General features: G+C 57.5%; 1 protein-coding gene across 1 annotated transcript in view; it reads right to left on the reverse strand.

Annotated features, from left to right (window-relative positions):
• Positions 1-11427: 11427 nt before the first annotated feature.
• Positions 11428-16564, reverse strand: part of WNT3A (Wnt family member 3A) — a 41620-nt gene continuing 36483 nt past the window's right edge. The window contains exon 4 of the mRNA XM_039220248.1: positions 11428-11907. Within this exon, the coding sequence (XP_039076179.1) occupies positions 11428-11907 (480 nt within the window). The remainder of the gene's footprint in view (positions 11908-16564) is intronic.

A 16564-nucleotide genomic window follows, 5' to 3' on the forward strand; every position in this document is an offset into this window, starting at 1 on the left:
GAGCATCCTGGATCAGGGCGGGTCCTTATGAGACAAGGGAGGGGTTTTGAGATGCCCACGTGGTGATGGAGGCAGAGGCTGGGGAGACGGGCCAGGAGCCCAGAACACCGGGGCTCAGGCAGCCAGGAGAGATAGGAGGGACCCTCCTGGAGCCTTCAGAGGCTGCAACACCTTGACCTCAGTCTCCTGGCCTCCAGACCTGGGAGACAACAGAGCCTGGCGCCCTAGGCTCCCACCTTGCTGGTGACTTGCTACGGCAGCCCCAGGGCCTTGGGAAGGGTTCTTTACTCACTGAGCTGGTACTGGGCTGGAAGGATGCAGGGAGCTATGGACACCTGTCTCTTCTCTGTGCCTGTCCTGGTGCCACCTGCGTGCCGTGGCCACGGGGGACCAACTTCTCACCACTGGGCAGGCCGTTGGCTGTGGGGCTTAGGGCTGCCTGGTGGTCACAGTGGCTCTGGCTCTTGGGGACAGAGCAGTCCCCTCCTGGGCATCCCCTGTGCTGCACCCCGCCCCCTCCCCACTGGCAGGGCCAGAAGGAGGGTGCCTGCAGGTGCAGAGAAGGCCAGACAACAGCTTGCCAGAGAACTCCCCCTCACCCTGCTTCCCTCACTCATCGCCCCCAAAGCCCCGTGTCTGGGGGAAGCCAGGTGTGGAGAATGTCAACCCTGCAGCCACAGAGAACTTCTCCGGGGAGAGACGGGCCGCTGTGGGGCAGGGGTCCCACGCCTGCTGGCCAACCTCCCCACACCGGCTCCAGCCCCAGGCCCAGAGCACATGCCAGGATGCATGGACTCTCACAGGGGCCCAGACATATCTTGCTGACCATCCCATTGTGCAAAAGCCGGGGCGCCTGGACAGCAAGGAGAGAGGGGTGTCACAGGAGTCAGGCACATAGTGAGTGGCTCTGTCAGAGGCACTGAGGGAAGTTGATAGCTTCTCCCTCCCTGTGCATGTGGTCTCTGCCATCTGATGCCCCCCACCCCAGCTCATTTCAGTTCACAGGCCTCAGGTTCTCCAGAACCCATAGCACGTCAGCTATGCCCAGGGTCCTGCCCCAGGGCCTTTGCGCTGGCCACCTGCCTCCAGGTCAGCTCCCTCCCTCCGTCTGTGGGCCTGTGCTCTTCCCCTTCTGCCTCTCTCTGCCCCTAACTCTGCTTTCTTCCACTGCACATGACACATTTGATGCATTTCTTTGTTTTACTGTTTTTGCCCCCCAATGACAGGCAGGGCCTTTGCATGGACACACTCTATAGATGCTCACTATGTGCTTGTCAATTGTTCCTGGGAGGATGACAGGAGAGCAAAGTGGATCCGGGGGTCAGCCACCAGCCTCAGAGAGGGGCCTTGGGCCATGCTGGGGCGCGCTGGGTAGAAGGCAGGCAGGCTCCCTGACAGTCACTGTCTCAGGCTGGCCCTGGCCCTGTGGAGAGAGATCCGAGATGCGGGCCGAGACGGTCAGGTGGGGGCGCTGCTGCCCAGGCCGCTGCCACCAGCCTGGGAACTCTCCACGCTTTAATTAAAGCCCGCCCCTCTGCCTGACCCCACTCTGCCATCACATTCTCCACTTAATTGGTGCCCTTCAGAGCGGCTGAGGTTAATTAAAAAGCCCAGCTGAAGGCATCGTGGTGTCCTGGCATCTGCCACCAGAGCCTGCCCACGCCCAACCCAACCCCCCCCCCCCAGGGCCACCCCCTCACCTGTTGCCCCACCTAGGCCCCTAGGTCCACCTCCTCACACCTCGCCCCTCAGAGATCCTGGGTTTGTGGCCCCACCAAGCGGGGGGGGGGGAGCGCAGCGGGGGGGGGTACAGCCTGTCTGTGTCAGGTTTTGTCCAGCTCTGGAGTCCAGGAACTGCTTCTGGCTCCTGGCCGGGATGGGTTGGCCTGTCTGCAGCTCAACTCTCCACCCATGGGCCCAGCTGTGCACCAGAACCTGGGGAGCCCCTTTCCCAAGGGAGGGAGGCCTCAAGCCTCTTCCCACCCCCTATAAGTACATCTGTGAGGAAGAGCTTCCTGCAGACGGGCTTCTCGCTCCCCAGCTGCATTCAGGGATGTGGGTACCCTGTGAGGGAAGCTGGCAGTGCGGAGATGAGGGGATCTGAAGCCCATCAAGTGAGAAGCTGGTGACCTCAGGGTCTATGAGCCAAACCTTCAAAGACTTCATATCCCCAGGCCTGGCTGCAGAGAGGTAGACACAGGCCACAAAAGGCCAAAGCCCTGACAAAAGCTGGCCTTGTTTGGCCCTAGGAGGGAGGAGAGAAGGTCAGAGCATACTGCTGCCTACACCCCCAGACCCTGGGGATCCAGGCCTGGAGGCCCCCAGCAGAGCAGGGCTGGGGACTGGGGGGGGGCAGGGCAGGCCTTCGGGTCCCATTGGGGGCCTGGTGTTGCTTATGGCTGGAGAGAAATTACCCTTCATGACACCTGTCCATGGAACGCACCCAGAGCTGGAGAGCACAGGTGTTCCCAGGCCTCGCCAGGCCGCAGCCCGAGAGCCACAGATACAGAGGGAGGCCCTGCTCGGTATCTCTGGTGCAGGCATGTCCCCATACCCTTAACCCAAGGGCCTGCTCGGCACCTCCAGGCCCCCAGGGGAGGGGACACAGGAAGCCCACATGTCCCTTCTCTGACTGAGGATGCAGGCACCTGACCTCTGGAGCTGGGTCAGCTCCCGGAGGAGGGTCGGTCCAGGGGAAGGGCTTGCCCTGGAGCCAGGAATGAAACACGTGACAGGCCGTGTGACAGGGACAGGCCAGGAGCAGAGTGTGTCCCCACCTGAGGCCTCCCACCTGCCCTGTGTGCAGCCCTACCTGTAGGCATGTCCCCCACCTGCAGCGCCCCCCATCAGAGTCCGCCCCTCACCTGTTACCCTCACAGCTGTCTGGAGACAGGCTGCAGCCTGGTGCTCCGAGGGGAAGTCTAGGCCCTCAGGTATGGGGGGAGCAGTCTGCCGGTCGAAGCTGGCCGCTGGGTCCCAGCCCCACCGGCTTCCCCACATTGGCTCTCTGTCCTCCCTAACTGGGACACATCTGCTCCCCCCACCCTGCCTCTGGGAGCACTGGCAGAGCTATGGGCCACTGGGCAGTGTTTGGACAGCTCTCCAGGGGCCCAACAGGCATTGATGTGGCTCATCCAGCCTGGGCTGCCTGGGGCTGGGGCTGGGGCTGGGGCTGGGATGGGGGTGGACCTGTCGGGAGCTGGGTGTGGAGGCAGGCAGAGAGAGGGGCCCTGGGAGCCAGGAAGGGGTCCTGTGGAGGCTATGGCCCGTAACTCTAGGGACAAGCCAAGTAGGGGCTTGGCATCAGAGCCCTCTCTGCCCCCCAGGCACATGCACACACAGGCAGAGCTATTCAGGCCCCCCTGTGGCTGCAGTGGGGGAGGCAAGGGTGAAGGATGCATTGGGGGTGGGTACTGCAGGTGTAACCCAAGGTATGACTTAAGAGCTCCACTTTCCTTAAGACTCTGCTGAGTCTCCGTGGGCCACCCATGCCCTGCCTGGTGTCAGTCTCTCCACCATGGATCAGAGGAACCCTTTTAGCTCAGAGTGGGACCAGATCATAGCAGATGCAAGCTGAGACACAAATTTCATCTTGTGGGCACTGGGGAGCTATGGAAAGTTCTTGAGCAGAAGAGGAGCTAGCTAGAGGCTGTGGCCAGGAAGGCTGCATGGCCCACGTCCTCAGTTCGCAAGGTTCTGTCCCAGACCTGGGAATTAAAAGGACACTCAAGGAAGACTGACTTACAGGGCTGCAGACCTCAAACGCCTTACTCACTTCCCGCCTTGCCTCTCTGCAGGCTACCGGGTGGCAGGGCCGGGTCTAGCAAGAAACGTTTGGACTGCGGGCTGGTGGGGTGTGTGTGTGTGTGTGTATGTGTGTGTGTGTGGCTCAGACACGCTGGAGGCTGTGCACGGGCCTGCCTGCTTCTCTGTGCCCAGGTCTCAGGAAAGGACAGATGGGGGGCAGTGCTCTTCTCCCGCAAGCCTAGAATTCCACCATTTAGCCTCATGCACTAGCGCTCCAGCCCTCCTGCGTTCCTGTCCTCTGCTGTGCAGATGGCTGTGGGGCTGGGGAGGGGAGTGTGTTGGAAAGGGGGTCCTGACATTTGCCATTGCAGCTTGGAGGGGGCCTGGGAGGTGACAGGGATTGGGGTTGGATACAGGGCACCCCTGGGGAAGCTGGAGCCTGCCGTGCTCCTCTTTGGAAGGCACTCTCTGCCATGGAAGTCTCACCTCTTCCCAAAGGCCTCCAGGATTGACTGCAATGTGCCAAGCGTCCCTTAGATGGGCTGTGGAGAGCAAGGCAGCCTCGTGGTTTAGAGTGTGTGGGGGGGGAGGCACCCCTAACCTCGGCCTCCGTGGTGGGGGGCAGGGAGGGCCGGCGGTGGTGCCGTCCCTGCCAGCCAGTGTGTTTGGTGGACGAGTCCTGGTCCTCACACCATAAACACCAATTTGCAGGGCCCCAAGAGCCAAATGACTGTTTACGGTGCACTCCAGAGACTCAAATAAAAAAGAGAGAGAGAGACGTGATTGAGGTGCCAGGCTGCAGCTAAACGTCAATTAGCACCTTCTGACGAGCTCCTGTCCTAGCTGCCAGGCGGGCTGTGGCGGCTCCCTGGCTGGGGCCCTCCAGGGCTCCCCTGGTGCCCTGGGCACCCCGCCTGGTCCTGGTGGTGGCAGGGACAGACTCTCGCAAGTGGAGGATGCCGCAGGGGCCTGGGAGAGGATGTCAGAGCCATAGAAAGTGCACCCCACATTCACCTCCTCCTGGGAGCCCTTCCAGGTGACCCAGAAGGTGGCGAAGGGGCCATCATCATCTAACCTTCCAGGGCCAAGGTCACTGGGCCAGGTGAGGGGCAGGTGGGAGTGTTCTCTGGTAGCTACTCTCCGGTCTCCCCCACTTTATGGTGGGGCAGGGAGGAGGGACATGGGGTGGCCTGGCCTTCATGAACTCACACAGGGGAGACCGCCCTCATCCAGCATGCCTCAGTTTACCCATTGGTGCTTATGAGCACTAGAGCTGGCAGTGTCCCCACCCAGGTGGGTTGGGAGGGGCACTGTCCAGATCTCCTCAAGCCTTGGACATTTCCCTTGGAGGTATGCAGTCCACACTGAACTTATCCAGGTTGGAGGGCAGCATAGGCAGGTCAGCTACTCTGTTCCCATTTGGTCCAGAGCCCAGGGGGCTTCAAGAGAGGAAGCTGCTGACCACCAGCCTGAGACCTCACAATGCCCTGTCCTATGGGTAGTGGGAAGGCTTCCTGAAGGAAGATGGGGTTCCAACAGGGAAATGGATATCAAGAGGGCAGAGCAGGTCGGGGAGGACTTGGGACTTGGGGAGAGGGGGAGCAGCGGGAGCGAGGTCACTCCGGGTCATTAGGCCAGTCCCCCAGACTGGGCCCTAGGGCAGGGCTGTGTTCTTCAGACCCCAGGGCCGGGGTGTCCCCAGACCAGAGCCAGGGAAAGGCTCTGTCCCCCAGACCAGACCCAGGGCAGGGCTCTGTCCCCTAGGCCCCATGGCAGGGCTATGTCCCCCAGACCCCAAGGCAAGGCTGTGTCCCCAGGACCCAGGCAGGGCCATGTTCCCCAGACCAGACCCAGGGCAGGGCCGTGTCCCCTAGACCCAGAGCAGGACTGTGTCCCCCAGACCCAGGAAGAGCCATGTTCCCCGGACCAGACCCAGGGCAGGACCATGTTCCCCAGACCCCACGGCAGGGCTATGTCCCCCAGACCAGACTCAGGGCAGGACCGTGTCCCCCAGACTGCAGGGCAGGGCCCTGTGACCCAGATCAGACCCAGGCAGGGTCGTGTCCCCTGGACCCCAGAGTAGGGGTGTGTGCCCCAGACCAGACAGCAGGGCAGGGGCAGAGACCTGGCCAGGGGGTTCTTGAAGCCCATCCAGCCCAGGCTATGCAGCAGGGCAGGGGGTCACACCATGCAGGGCCTGGGGACTGGGTGTGTGTAAAGGGGTGGGCTCAGCAATCAGTGCCAGGCTGGGGGACCCAGAGCTGGCCCTGCACCTGTTGCCCTGGGGTCCCAGCGCTGCAAGATTCTGGCCCAGCACAGGATGGGGAGGTTCCTGGAGGAAACTGAGGCCCTGGGCCCCAGAAGGTGGGAGTATGGGGGGAGGGAGAGCTGGTGGGGGCTCAGAGGAGGGGGTTGGCCACACCCCTTCCAGGACTTCAAAGCTGCTGCCCTGGGAGTGTGAGATTTGCAGGGGGCTGAGCCAAGGGGGGCCTGGTGGGGTGAGGCCCCACTACCTCCGGGCCTTTAATATGGTTATTCCTCTCCTGTCTCAACTACCTGCGAACAGGCCCACCCAGCCCATTTCCTGTCCTCTTCAGGGCTGCGGGAGGGGCTGTCAACTCCCTGGAGAGGTGGAGAAGCCAGGCCGGGCTACCCTGCTCTGCCCTCCTGAGTGGGGGTCAGGGTGGGACTGGGGGGCTGGGCCAGGCTGCAGAGCAGGCTCTGGATGGAGTATCCCACATCAGCAAAAGCCAGGAGCAGAGAGGCCCTGGGGAGACCCCCTGATCCCACTTCCTCTTGCACTGGAGGGAAACAGAGGCCGGCTGGCAGAGTTGAAGGTTTTGCTTCCGCATTCATTTAGGCTCTTGTTCCTAGCCCCCCTCATCCATGCACCAGGCCTGCTCTGCCACCCGTTGGGCCAGGGTCACCCCATCCTGGCCCCCTTCTGGTGGGGTTATCCTCTCTCCACCCTGGAGCCATGGAGAGCTGAGACCATCTCCATGGTGGTCTTGCTCCCAGGCCTGCAAGGGGGCCTCATGCCCAGCACCCAGAGGCCAGAGCCTGCCCAGGTCCCTGACATGCTCTGTGTCCTCAGGCCAACACCTTGCCCTCTCTGGGTCCCTGGGGAACAGAGCCTGGTCTCCTCGACCCCTGAGCATGGCCCTGCCCCTGCATCCTCCCCTGTGACCTTGTGGCCATGCCCACGCATCTGTCCCCCTCCCCACCTGCCTCTCCAACCCTTTCATCTGTGGAGCCCCCAGCACCTGGTTCCCAGCAGGTGCCAATTAGGGTGGCTCCTGCCTGGGCCCTGACTCAGAGACGCTGTGCAGCCCCACCATCTGTGTGTAGTGGATGGAGCCCAAGGGTGGCTGGATGAGGGCACCTGTCACCCCCTACCTCCAGGGACTGAGCCCTGTGCACTTAATCACCAGCTCCTTCTTTCCAGAGCATCGGTCTGAAGCCCACCTGGGCCGGCTGACCCCCTGAGGCCCCAGCTGGGGATCCCCAGTGGTCAGGTGCAGCTCCGGGGCAGGCGGCGACCCAGTCTGCAAATTGCCTGGTGGCCACGAGACCATGGCCTTGGGGTAGGACGTGGGAGAGCCAGCCCGGTGAGCTGATGTGTGATTTGGGCTGCGGTGGGAGGGGTACTGGGAATCCAGGGCAGGGTCTGTGTCCTGCCCCCCTGCCCCACTGGGCCCCATAGATCCTGTCCTGAGGGATGAAGCCATGGTTCCCCACCCGCACCATGCCTCTAATGGTCTTCCCAGTGCAGGGCTCTGTTGGATTGCACCCCCCTTCCTGCCCTGGGTCTGCACCCCCTTGTCTGGGACCCTTTCCTGCCCTTGGTCTGAACCCCCCTATCCAGGACCCCATTCCTGCCCTGAGCCTGCACCCCCTTGTCTGGGACCCTATTCCTGCCCTGGGTCTGCACCCCCTTGTCCAGAAAACTGTTCTTGCCCTGGGTCTGCCTCCCTTGTCCAGGACCCCTTTCCTGCCCTGGGTCTGCACCCCCTTGTCCAGGACACCATTCCTGCCCTGGGTCTGCACCCCCTTGTCTGGGACCCCTTCCTACCCTGCATCTAAACCCATTGTCTGGGATCCCCTTCCTGCCCTACGTCTGCACCCCCTTGTCTGGGACCCCCTTTCTGCCCTGGGCCTGCATAACCTTTTCCAGGACCCCCTTCCTGCCCGGCATCTGCACACCCTTGTCCGGGGCACTGTTCCTGCCCTGGGTCTGCACACCTTTGTCCAGGACCCCCTTCCTGCCCTGGGCTTGCACCCCCTTGTCCGGATCCCCCTTCCTGCCCTGCACCTGCACACCCTTGTCCAGGACCCCATTCCCACCCTGGGTCTGCACATCCTTGTCTGGGACCCCCTTCCTGTCCTGGGTCTGCACTCCCTTGTCCAGTCAGTTGTGTCCTTTCTGCAGGGAATGGCCCTTCCCCACTGTGCCCTCAGCGATGCCCTGGGGTCCTGACACTCCAGATGCTGAGCTGAGCTGGCTGCACTGGGTTTCCCTCCCTCTGCCCTGGTGAGACCTCTTCCCGCCTGCACCCTCCAGCAAATGGTCCCTGAAGGGTGGCTGTGCTGGGCCTGACCTCTGAGAGTGTGGGGGCTAGACCTTCAGCCCTTAGCTTTCCTGTCGTCTCCCTTCCATCCTCCACCAATGCCAGCCTGTGCGCCCACCTCTGACTCCTTGACTTCCTCCCTCCCTATGCCAACGTTGGTCTGGCTGGATATTAGGGTATGGCACACAAGTGGGGCAGGTAGGGTAGAGACAGGAACAGGGATCCTGTGCCTGGCTTGGAGAGGTGAACATGTGGCCTTGAGAAAGCCCTGGCCCCCACTGCCATTCAACCCTGCAGACCCCACATACCCCAAGTTAGAGTGGATGTGGGCAAGAGCCACGGAGAGACCATGTGGGGTTCTAGCCAGCAGGATGCCTCACTTATTGGGGGGCTCTCCCTGCCTGGCCTGAAAGGAGAGTAGGGGGCCCCCAAAGGCAAGGCTGCCCCATCCGCATCCCCAGGTCCCGGGCATGGTGCTGGGACACAGCCCACCATATGCTTAAAAGCCACTGAGCCCTGCCACATCTTGCACCCTTGAGCTATGCCCTGCCATGGAAGGGAGGCCAGGGACCCAGGGTTGGCTCTGGCCCTGGCCTGAGGTGGACAGGAACAGGTGGGGGCCCCTGGGGGATCTTGGCCTCGAGTAGTGGTTCTCTGCCAGCTCGAAATGTCCCTCGTGGCCTCAAGGCTGGATTCCAGCCATGTGAGCTATGACTTCTAAATTGGCCTTGGCCAGAGGCAGCAGAGGCCAGGCCCAAGAGAAGCAGCCTGATTTCCAGGCTCTGTTTGGGCTGGCGAGCCTTGAGTTGAGAGAGTCTGTCTTGCCTCCCACCCAGGCCAGGCTGCTGGAAAATCCTGTGGCTGGGCCACGATGGGGACCTCACAAAGGGCACTGGAATGTCCACTGAATGAAGTATGCTGTGGATATGTGGGGATGCATGAGGTCTGCCCGCTGCACCGAACATCCCTGGAATCAGGCAGACCTTCTCCCCCACCCCCCTGCACCCCTTTGGTCTGCAGTCTACCCTGCCCCAGGCCTCAGGACCGCCTCGTTTCCTCAGTGGCTATCCCTCTTCCTTGTCCTGGACTTCCGGCCTGTGGAGGCCACAGCAGAGGCCCCAGGGGTCCCTGAGGCACACTCCTCCATTGTGGCCTGCGGACATCTCCCCCCCCAAAGAGCCACCACCAATCCAGCCCCTGTGCCTCGCCAACCCATTGCCAAAAATCCAGTACAATCCAGGCTCGTTTGGTTCTTCCTCTTTTGTGTGTGTGTGTGTGTGTGTGTGTGTGTGTGTTTTACTTTCCTGATTGTTTGAAACTCACAAGCTATGACTAAAATAACTTCTTTCATAGAAAGAAAAGGAAAACAACAACAACACATCTGTTTGTCTAGCTCCAGTGTATGGTGGATATAGCAGCATCGGAAATAAAATTAAAATCAAAAACGCACAATTCAAGGCAGAGGGAAGTTGTGTCCCCACAGGTGTGCAGGGCACCTTGCCTGGGCATGGGCCCTCAGGGCCAGGGCTGGGGCACATTTCACAGTGGCAGAGGCTGGACGGGGACAGGTCTCCTGGTGAGAGATCCCTGTGGGCAGTGGCCAAGGGTCTGTCAGCCTTTCATTCCCAGGCAGGGAAGACTAGGGGAGGCTCCAGGACTGTGGCCAGTGGCAGGCAGGTCTGGCACACCATAGCCACAGGAGGAGCTGGGGTCAGTCCAGGCCTGTGGAGGGGGGGGGAAGACCACCCCTCTGGGGATTGTGGGTCTTTTGCCTTCAGCATAGGTGTGGACTCATCCTCCCCAAACCTCCCAAACAACACAGCCCAAATCCAAGTGAGCCTCTGAGGCAGGGTGTGGTCCCGATGGCAGCAGAGATGAGTTGTTGGGGCAGCCTGTCCCTTTTCCTGCCTTCCCCTTACAAGGGGCCGTGGACCAGGGAGGTGGAGGAGGTCTGGAGGCTCAGAGGGAGGCAAGGGTAGGGCTGGAAGTCTCAAGTTCCAGCTTCGCCCCTCTCCGGTGGATGGGAGATGCGAAGACAGGGAGGAGGTGGGCCAGGCAGGCTGCACAGAAGAGGTTCCAGCTCAGCAGGCTTGGCTGGCTCCTGGGTCCCTGGGAAGATGGCCCTGGGGGCGGTCTGAGGCCAGAGCACACAGCAGCTAGGGCACAGCCAGGTCTCGGGGGCCAGGCCCTTCTGCTACAGGGCTCCTTGTCTTTTCCCCAGGTCTTGGGGCTTGGCAGGGTGAGTGTCGTCCTGGTAGGGTTCCTGGTTGCGAGCTGTGGCAGATGTCACAAGTCCTCCAGGCCCCTGAATTATTGCAGAGCACCAGACTTGGCGAGTGGACCCCATGGCCCCACAGGAAGGGGTGGAGAACAGGATGCCATCCCACGGGGTCTTCTCGGCTGGTTCTGCCTTGAGAAGCTGTTCCTCTCTGGCGAGGTGGGGTGGAACCTTACAGGTGGTTAGGAGGACGGCAGCACTGGAGCCCCGCCCCCAGAGATGACCCCCTCCCCACCCGGAAGCCCCACCCACGGACCCCGCCCATCCAGGGAGGAACCCTGTCTCCATCCAGGAAGCCCACACTGTGTAGAACCCCACCCCATTCAGGAAACTTACCCCTGCCCTACCAGAGGGGTACCCTGCTCCCATCGAGGGAAGTCCCAGTCCCGGAGCCCCGCCCCCCGAGAGAAGCCCCGCCCCATCGAAGGATGAAATCAGTACCAGTCGGAGGCTCCCGCCTCAGGAATCCCCATTTCCGCCCTTCTAGGGAGGACCCCACCTCCCTCCAGGAGCCCCACTCGGAGGCCCGCTCCCAGACAGGAGCCCCGCCCCATCCAGGGAGAAAATCAGCGCTTGTAGGGCGGCCCAGTCCCCATCTAGGAAGCCCCACTTCCGCTCTACTAGGGACACGCGGGGTGGAGGGCCGGCCCCCATCCACGAGCCCCAGTTGGGGGCCTCACCCTATACAGGTTGGAGCGCCGCCTCCACCCTATCCAGGGAAGAGCCCGGCCCCAGAGAGAGCCCCATCCCCGCCCTGTCCAGGGAGGAGCCCCGCCCCCGCCCTATCCGGGGACAGCCCACAGGCTGCAGGAGCCGCAAGCCCGGCGCGGCGCGCTACTTGCAGGTGTGCACGTCGTAGACGCGCGAGCACTCCTGGCAGCTCACGTAGCAGCACCAGTGGAAGACGCAGTGGCACTTCTCGCGGCGCCGCTCTGTGCGCGCGTTGTGGCCGCGGCCGCAGCACAGCAGGTCGCAGCCGTCGATGCCGTGCGAGCTCACGTTGCAGGTGCGGTCGCGGGTACCGAACGAGCCGGTCTCGGGGTTGGGCTCGCAGAAGTTGGGCGAGGCCTCGTAGTAGACCAGGTCTCGCTCCGTGGGTACCTTGAAGTAGGTATAGCGCGGCCGCAGGGTCTCCACCCAGCCACGCGACTCGCGGTGCTTTTCCACCACCATCTCCGACGCGCTGTCGTACTTGTCCTTGAGGAAGTCACCGATGGCGCGGAAGTCGGGCTGCGACCACCAGCAGGTCTTCACCTCGCAGCTGCCCGACAGCCCGTGACACTTGCACTTGAGGTGCATGTGGCTGGCGATGGCCTGCAGGAGTATGCCGACGAGGGGCATCAGAGCCGGCCCTGTGCAGCTAGTATGCGCGGGGCCCCGCTTCCCCGGAGCTGTGCTCCTGTCCTGTGGTCCCATCGCCCCATGTTCTCCTGGCAAACTCAATGCAACTTGTCTGTTCCATAAAGTCCCCCCTCCGTGGGTCCCCGGCGCCACCTCATGTGTGTGCAGTGGGTGCTTGAGCCCAGTGCCTCTCCTGGCCGACCCAAGATCCCGGAGGACAGGGCCTGACAGTTTCACCTTTCTCCTTGGCTGGGTCTACGGCGCCAGGTGGGGGGGGGGTGAGGGGGGAAGGACAGTAAGGATCAGGTTCAGGGATGCAGGAGGGAGGACATTAATTCTGACCTGGAGAACCCAAGACCGTAGCCCAGAGGATGTGCACATAGCAGGCTGGCAAAGCTGGGCGGGGGGGGGGGGGGGGGGGGGGGGGGGGGGGGGGCGGACCTGAGCACAGGTAATGGGAGTGGCTTGAGCAGAGCCCCTTCTAGGTACAGGAAGTTGGATTTATGGGACTGTAAGGGAATAGGAAGAGGAGGGAGGTAGTGCAGGATGACAAGGCTGGGGAATCTTGGGATCTTTAGGAATGTATTTCTTTCCTTCTCTCTTTTCACTTTTCTTTATTAAAATAAATTAAGTTTATTTATTTTGAGAGAGAGAGAGAGAACAGGGGAGGGGCAGAGAGAGAGGGAGAGATCCCAAGCAGGCTTGCACTGTCAGTGCACAGCCCCATGCAGGGCTGGAACTCATAAACCATGAGATCATGACCTGAGCCGAAACCAAGAGTCAGTTGCTTAACCAACTTGAGCCACCCAGGTGCCCCTCTTTCCTTCTCTCTTTGAGGGAAGGGATGGGGTTGGGGAAGAAGGGGCCTGTGACTCAATCCGAACTAAGGTTACACTATCCACTGTGGTGGACACTTGCTACCCATGGGCCCTTGAGATGTGGCCAGTCCATAGTGTGGTGTGCTGTATGTACAGATGCTGGCTTGCACAGAGTCCCCGGGCTTCATGCAAGAAGAGTATGTAAGGTATCTCATTCGCTATTTTAATATCGATTGTGACCATTATGGCATTGATAACATGTTGGTTGATATATTGACCTTAATAAAATTTCATGGTAAAACTAATGCCACCTGTTTCCTCTTTAAATGTGGCTACAACAAAATGCATAAGTGTGTATGTGAGTCCCATTACACTTCTGTCGGACAGTGTAAGGTGGGATCTGTGTCTTGATGCTGCCTGCACCCCGACCCCCTCACCTGTTTGTTTCTTCCACACTTCCCTCTCATACTGGCCCTTTCCAGGGGTATCTGTAATGACTGCATCCCTCTCCCCAGTTAATTTCTGTCTCATCTCCATTTTCTTCTTTTCTCCAGAGCAGAGACCTCTTCAGTCTCCTTAGTTTTACTTTTATCAAAGTTATACATGCATTATACTCTAAAGAGGCCAAGCATTCCTGAGACTTGCTCCCATGCCCATGCACACACAGCACCTTCCCAATGGCCAAGGCAACAAATTGTGTCTCTCACATCTCTAACAGAATGTTTGTCTTGCAGCTGCTTGAGTTTTAGGGGTTCAGCAATGTCTCCCCCTCACAATGAAGGGTGGGAAGTCAGATCTTTATCATCACCCCAGCATGCCAATGCATACCTTCCCAGCCTCCTCTACCCCAAAAAACTAAAGCATCATCAGTTAGATCGATATCGAGTGCTGACGCTATTGGAACCGTGTTCAATGTCATACCCAGTGATAGGATGTTTTTTGTTGTTGCTGTGTTTAATGTACTTATCACGGATTCAGGCTCAGACTTCCCCCAAACTGTGTAAATATCCTCCTCAAGATGTTCAAACACATCATGTATTCTAAGATTTCAGCTTCTCAGAGACATCTTTTTCAGAGAGCTTCTGATAAATTTTGTGAACTGTGCATGTCTGAAAATACAGTTTTTTTACTTGAAAAGTTGATAGGATGGTTTAGCTGGGTATAAAATTCTTGGCTTACAATATTATTTCCCTTCCAAACTGTGAATGCATCACTCCATTTTTGTTCCAGCTTCCATTGTATTCTGATGCCATTTTGATTCCCAATCCTTTACATGAAACCCAAGGTTTGGAGGGCTTCTCTGTGTCATAGGCTGTGAACTTCATAATGCTACATCTTGGTGTGGGTCTCCTCTTTCATATGCCAGTTACTTATTTGGCCTGTTTGGTCTGAAATCTGTGATCTTCAGTCCTGGGAGCCTTCCTGCCTTCTTTGCTGACTTCCTCTTCTTCATGTTCGCCATTGACTCTCTCTGACAGAACCTGCATATCTCCATTCTTTCCTATTTTCCATCTCTTTGTTATTTTCTTCTACTTCGTGGAAGGGTGTCTGAAGTATCTGCCAATCTTTCTGTTGGGAGATTTGTTTCTGCTATCCTATTTTTAATTTCTAGCAGGATTTTTTTTCATTCTCTGAATATTCTTTTAATTTAACATCCTGTTTCAATTTTATGGAAAGAGCATTTTATATCTCTGGGGATAGTGGTAGTTTTTTAAAAACTCCTTTCTTTTTAAAAAAAAATGTTTATTTATTTATTTAGAGAAAGAGAGAGTGCAAGTGAGGGAGGGGCAGAGAGAGAGGGAGAGACAATCCCAAGCAGGCTCCATGCTCAGTGTAGAGCCTGACTCAGGGCTCAATATCATGACACTGAGATCATGACCAGAGCCAAATCAAGAATCAGACACTTAACTGACTGAGCCACGCAGGTGGTTGAAATTTTTTTCAGTCATTTTTTAAAAAATATAATCTCTTCACCCAACATGATCCTGAGATCAAGAGTTGCATGCCTTACCCACCGAGCCAGCCAGGTGCCTGAAATAGTGGTAGTTTTGACATTTACATCTCTCTTTACAATGTCTCTTTCCCATAAGTTTTGTTTTTGTTTTCTTCTTTACCTTTGTGGTTGCAGGAGGCCTTCCTCAGATGTCCTGTGATCCTTGGCTGTCTGCTCATATTTAAAAGCAGGACACTAGGAGCCCCTATGTGGCTTAGTTGGTTAAGTGTCTGATTTGGCTCAGGTCATGTTCTCATGGCTTGTGAGTTCAAGCCCTATATTGGGCTCTGTGCTGACAACTCAGGGACTGGAGTCTGCTTTGGATTTTGTGTCTCCCTCTCTCTCTGCCCTACCCCACTCTTGCTTGGTCTCTCTCTTTCTCTTTTAAAAATAAATAAACATTAAAAAAATAAATAAAAGCAGGACACTAAACATTTTGTTGGAAGCTCATGTGCTTCGTGGGGACTTGTCAGCATGGACCCTCACTATAGAGTGACCTGGCTGCATTATTTCATGGGGGAATCCCAAGCAGGTCTATTTGAGTCCCCTCTTGGGTTGGTCCAATTCCCAGAGGAGAATCTTCTACTCCTTTCTGGAGGGTCAAACTTCACTGTGGTATCTGAAGACTAGGAAGAGAAATGCATGTGTAGATGGAGACTACTTTCACTTGGGAAACCTCACCTTCACCCCGGCTCTGCTTGGTGCCCTTCCATCCAGGCACACTGTGCTTTGCCCTTCCCGAAGACTACATCTCCAGACTTCTGCCACGGTAAAGGAGGGGTGTTGCCTGGATGCAAGGAGATGAACAGAGAGTCTGGTGGGTTTTGAATTGCTTTTAAAATAGATGATCAATCCATCTTCCTGTTTTTAGACCCAGTGTTTATCTATACTTTTCAAGACATCTGGTACTAGTAATTCCTAGGTTGGCTGTCAGAGTTCTCCTTTACTGGTTTAAGATTCTGCTTTCTCCTAAGACCCAGCTATTCATGGATCTGCTTCTCAATTTGCAAACTTTGGCTGCCATTGTTTGGTACTGCTTTCCACGTTGACAGGAGGTATCATGTATTTATGTGCTATAGCATTCATTTGTTGCCATTTTAGTAGTGTTCTGAGACTGTGCAGAGGGAAATGCTTATGTTCACTTTGTTGTCTTTTACTGGGATTCCTCATACATCTTTCAGTTCTACAATTGCAATGTGATTGTTTCCTAAATATATTCTATGCTTTTTATAGTTTCCAGTTCCCAGCTGAAACATTCAGACTCACATTTTGGCTCTGTAAACCTAAGTAAGCACATATATTTTTTCACAATCTGTGTCTCATCATTGTAGTATCTGGAGTCCCTGTGGACTCGTTTCTGTGATTTTTGCTGATGATCACTCATTCTGTCACCAGCTCATGTGACAGGTTATCTTTGATTAAATGTGGTTGAAAAGCTATTTGTAGAAACACTTTTTAAACCTTGAATAAATTTATCATCCTCCAAAGAGGTTTTGCCTGCCTTTTCTAGGTGCATGGGAAAACCAGAAATTTGGAATCACCGTAATCTGTTCTCAGATCTTGAGATTTTTCTGGCCTGCACATGCGCACATGGGCTGGGCTACTTCTGGTTTTCCTTTACTCCTCAGGACCCCGGGGCTAAACTGAGGCGTGTTATCCTAGAGACAGCACCCTTGCTGGGCCCCTCAGCTCTGTGAGGCTACTGAAATGCAGCTCGGTGTATGCACTCTGTTCCACATCAGCAAGTGACTCCTGGACAAAATCTGCCTTGGGTGCTGGGCTCAGAGTTCGCCTTCTCCTGGCCCTCAGGCTGCTAATT

This window comes from Hyaena hyaena, unplaced genomic scaffold (genome assembly GCF_003009895.1).
Source record: "Hyaena hyaena isolate Hyena2069 unplaced genomic scaffold, ASM300989v1 scaffold_879, whole genome shotgun sequence".
Classification (NCBI taxonomy): domain Eukaryota; kingdom Metazoa; phylum Chordata; class Mammalia; order Carnivora; family Hyaenidae; genus Hyaena; species Hyaena hyaena.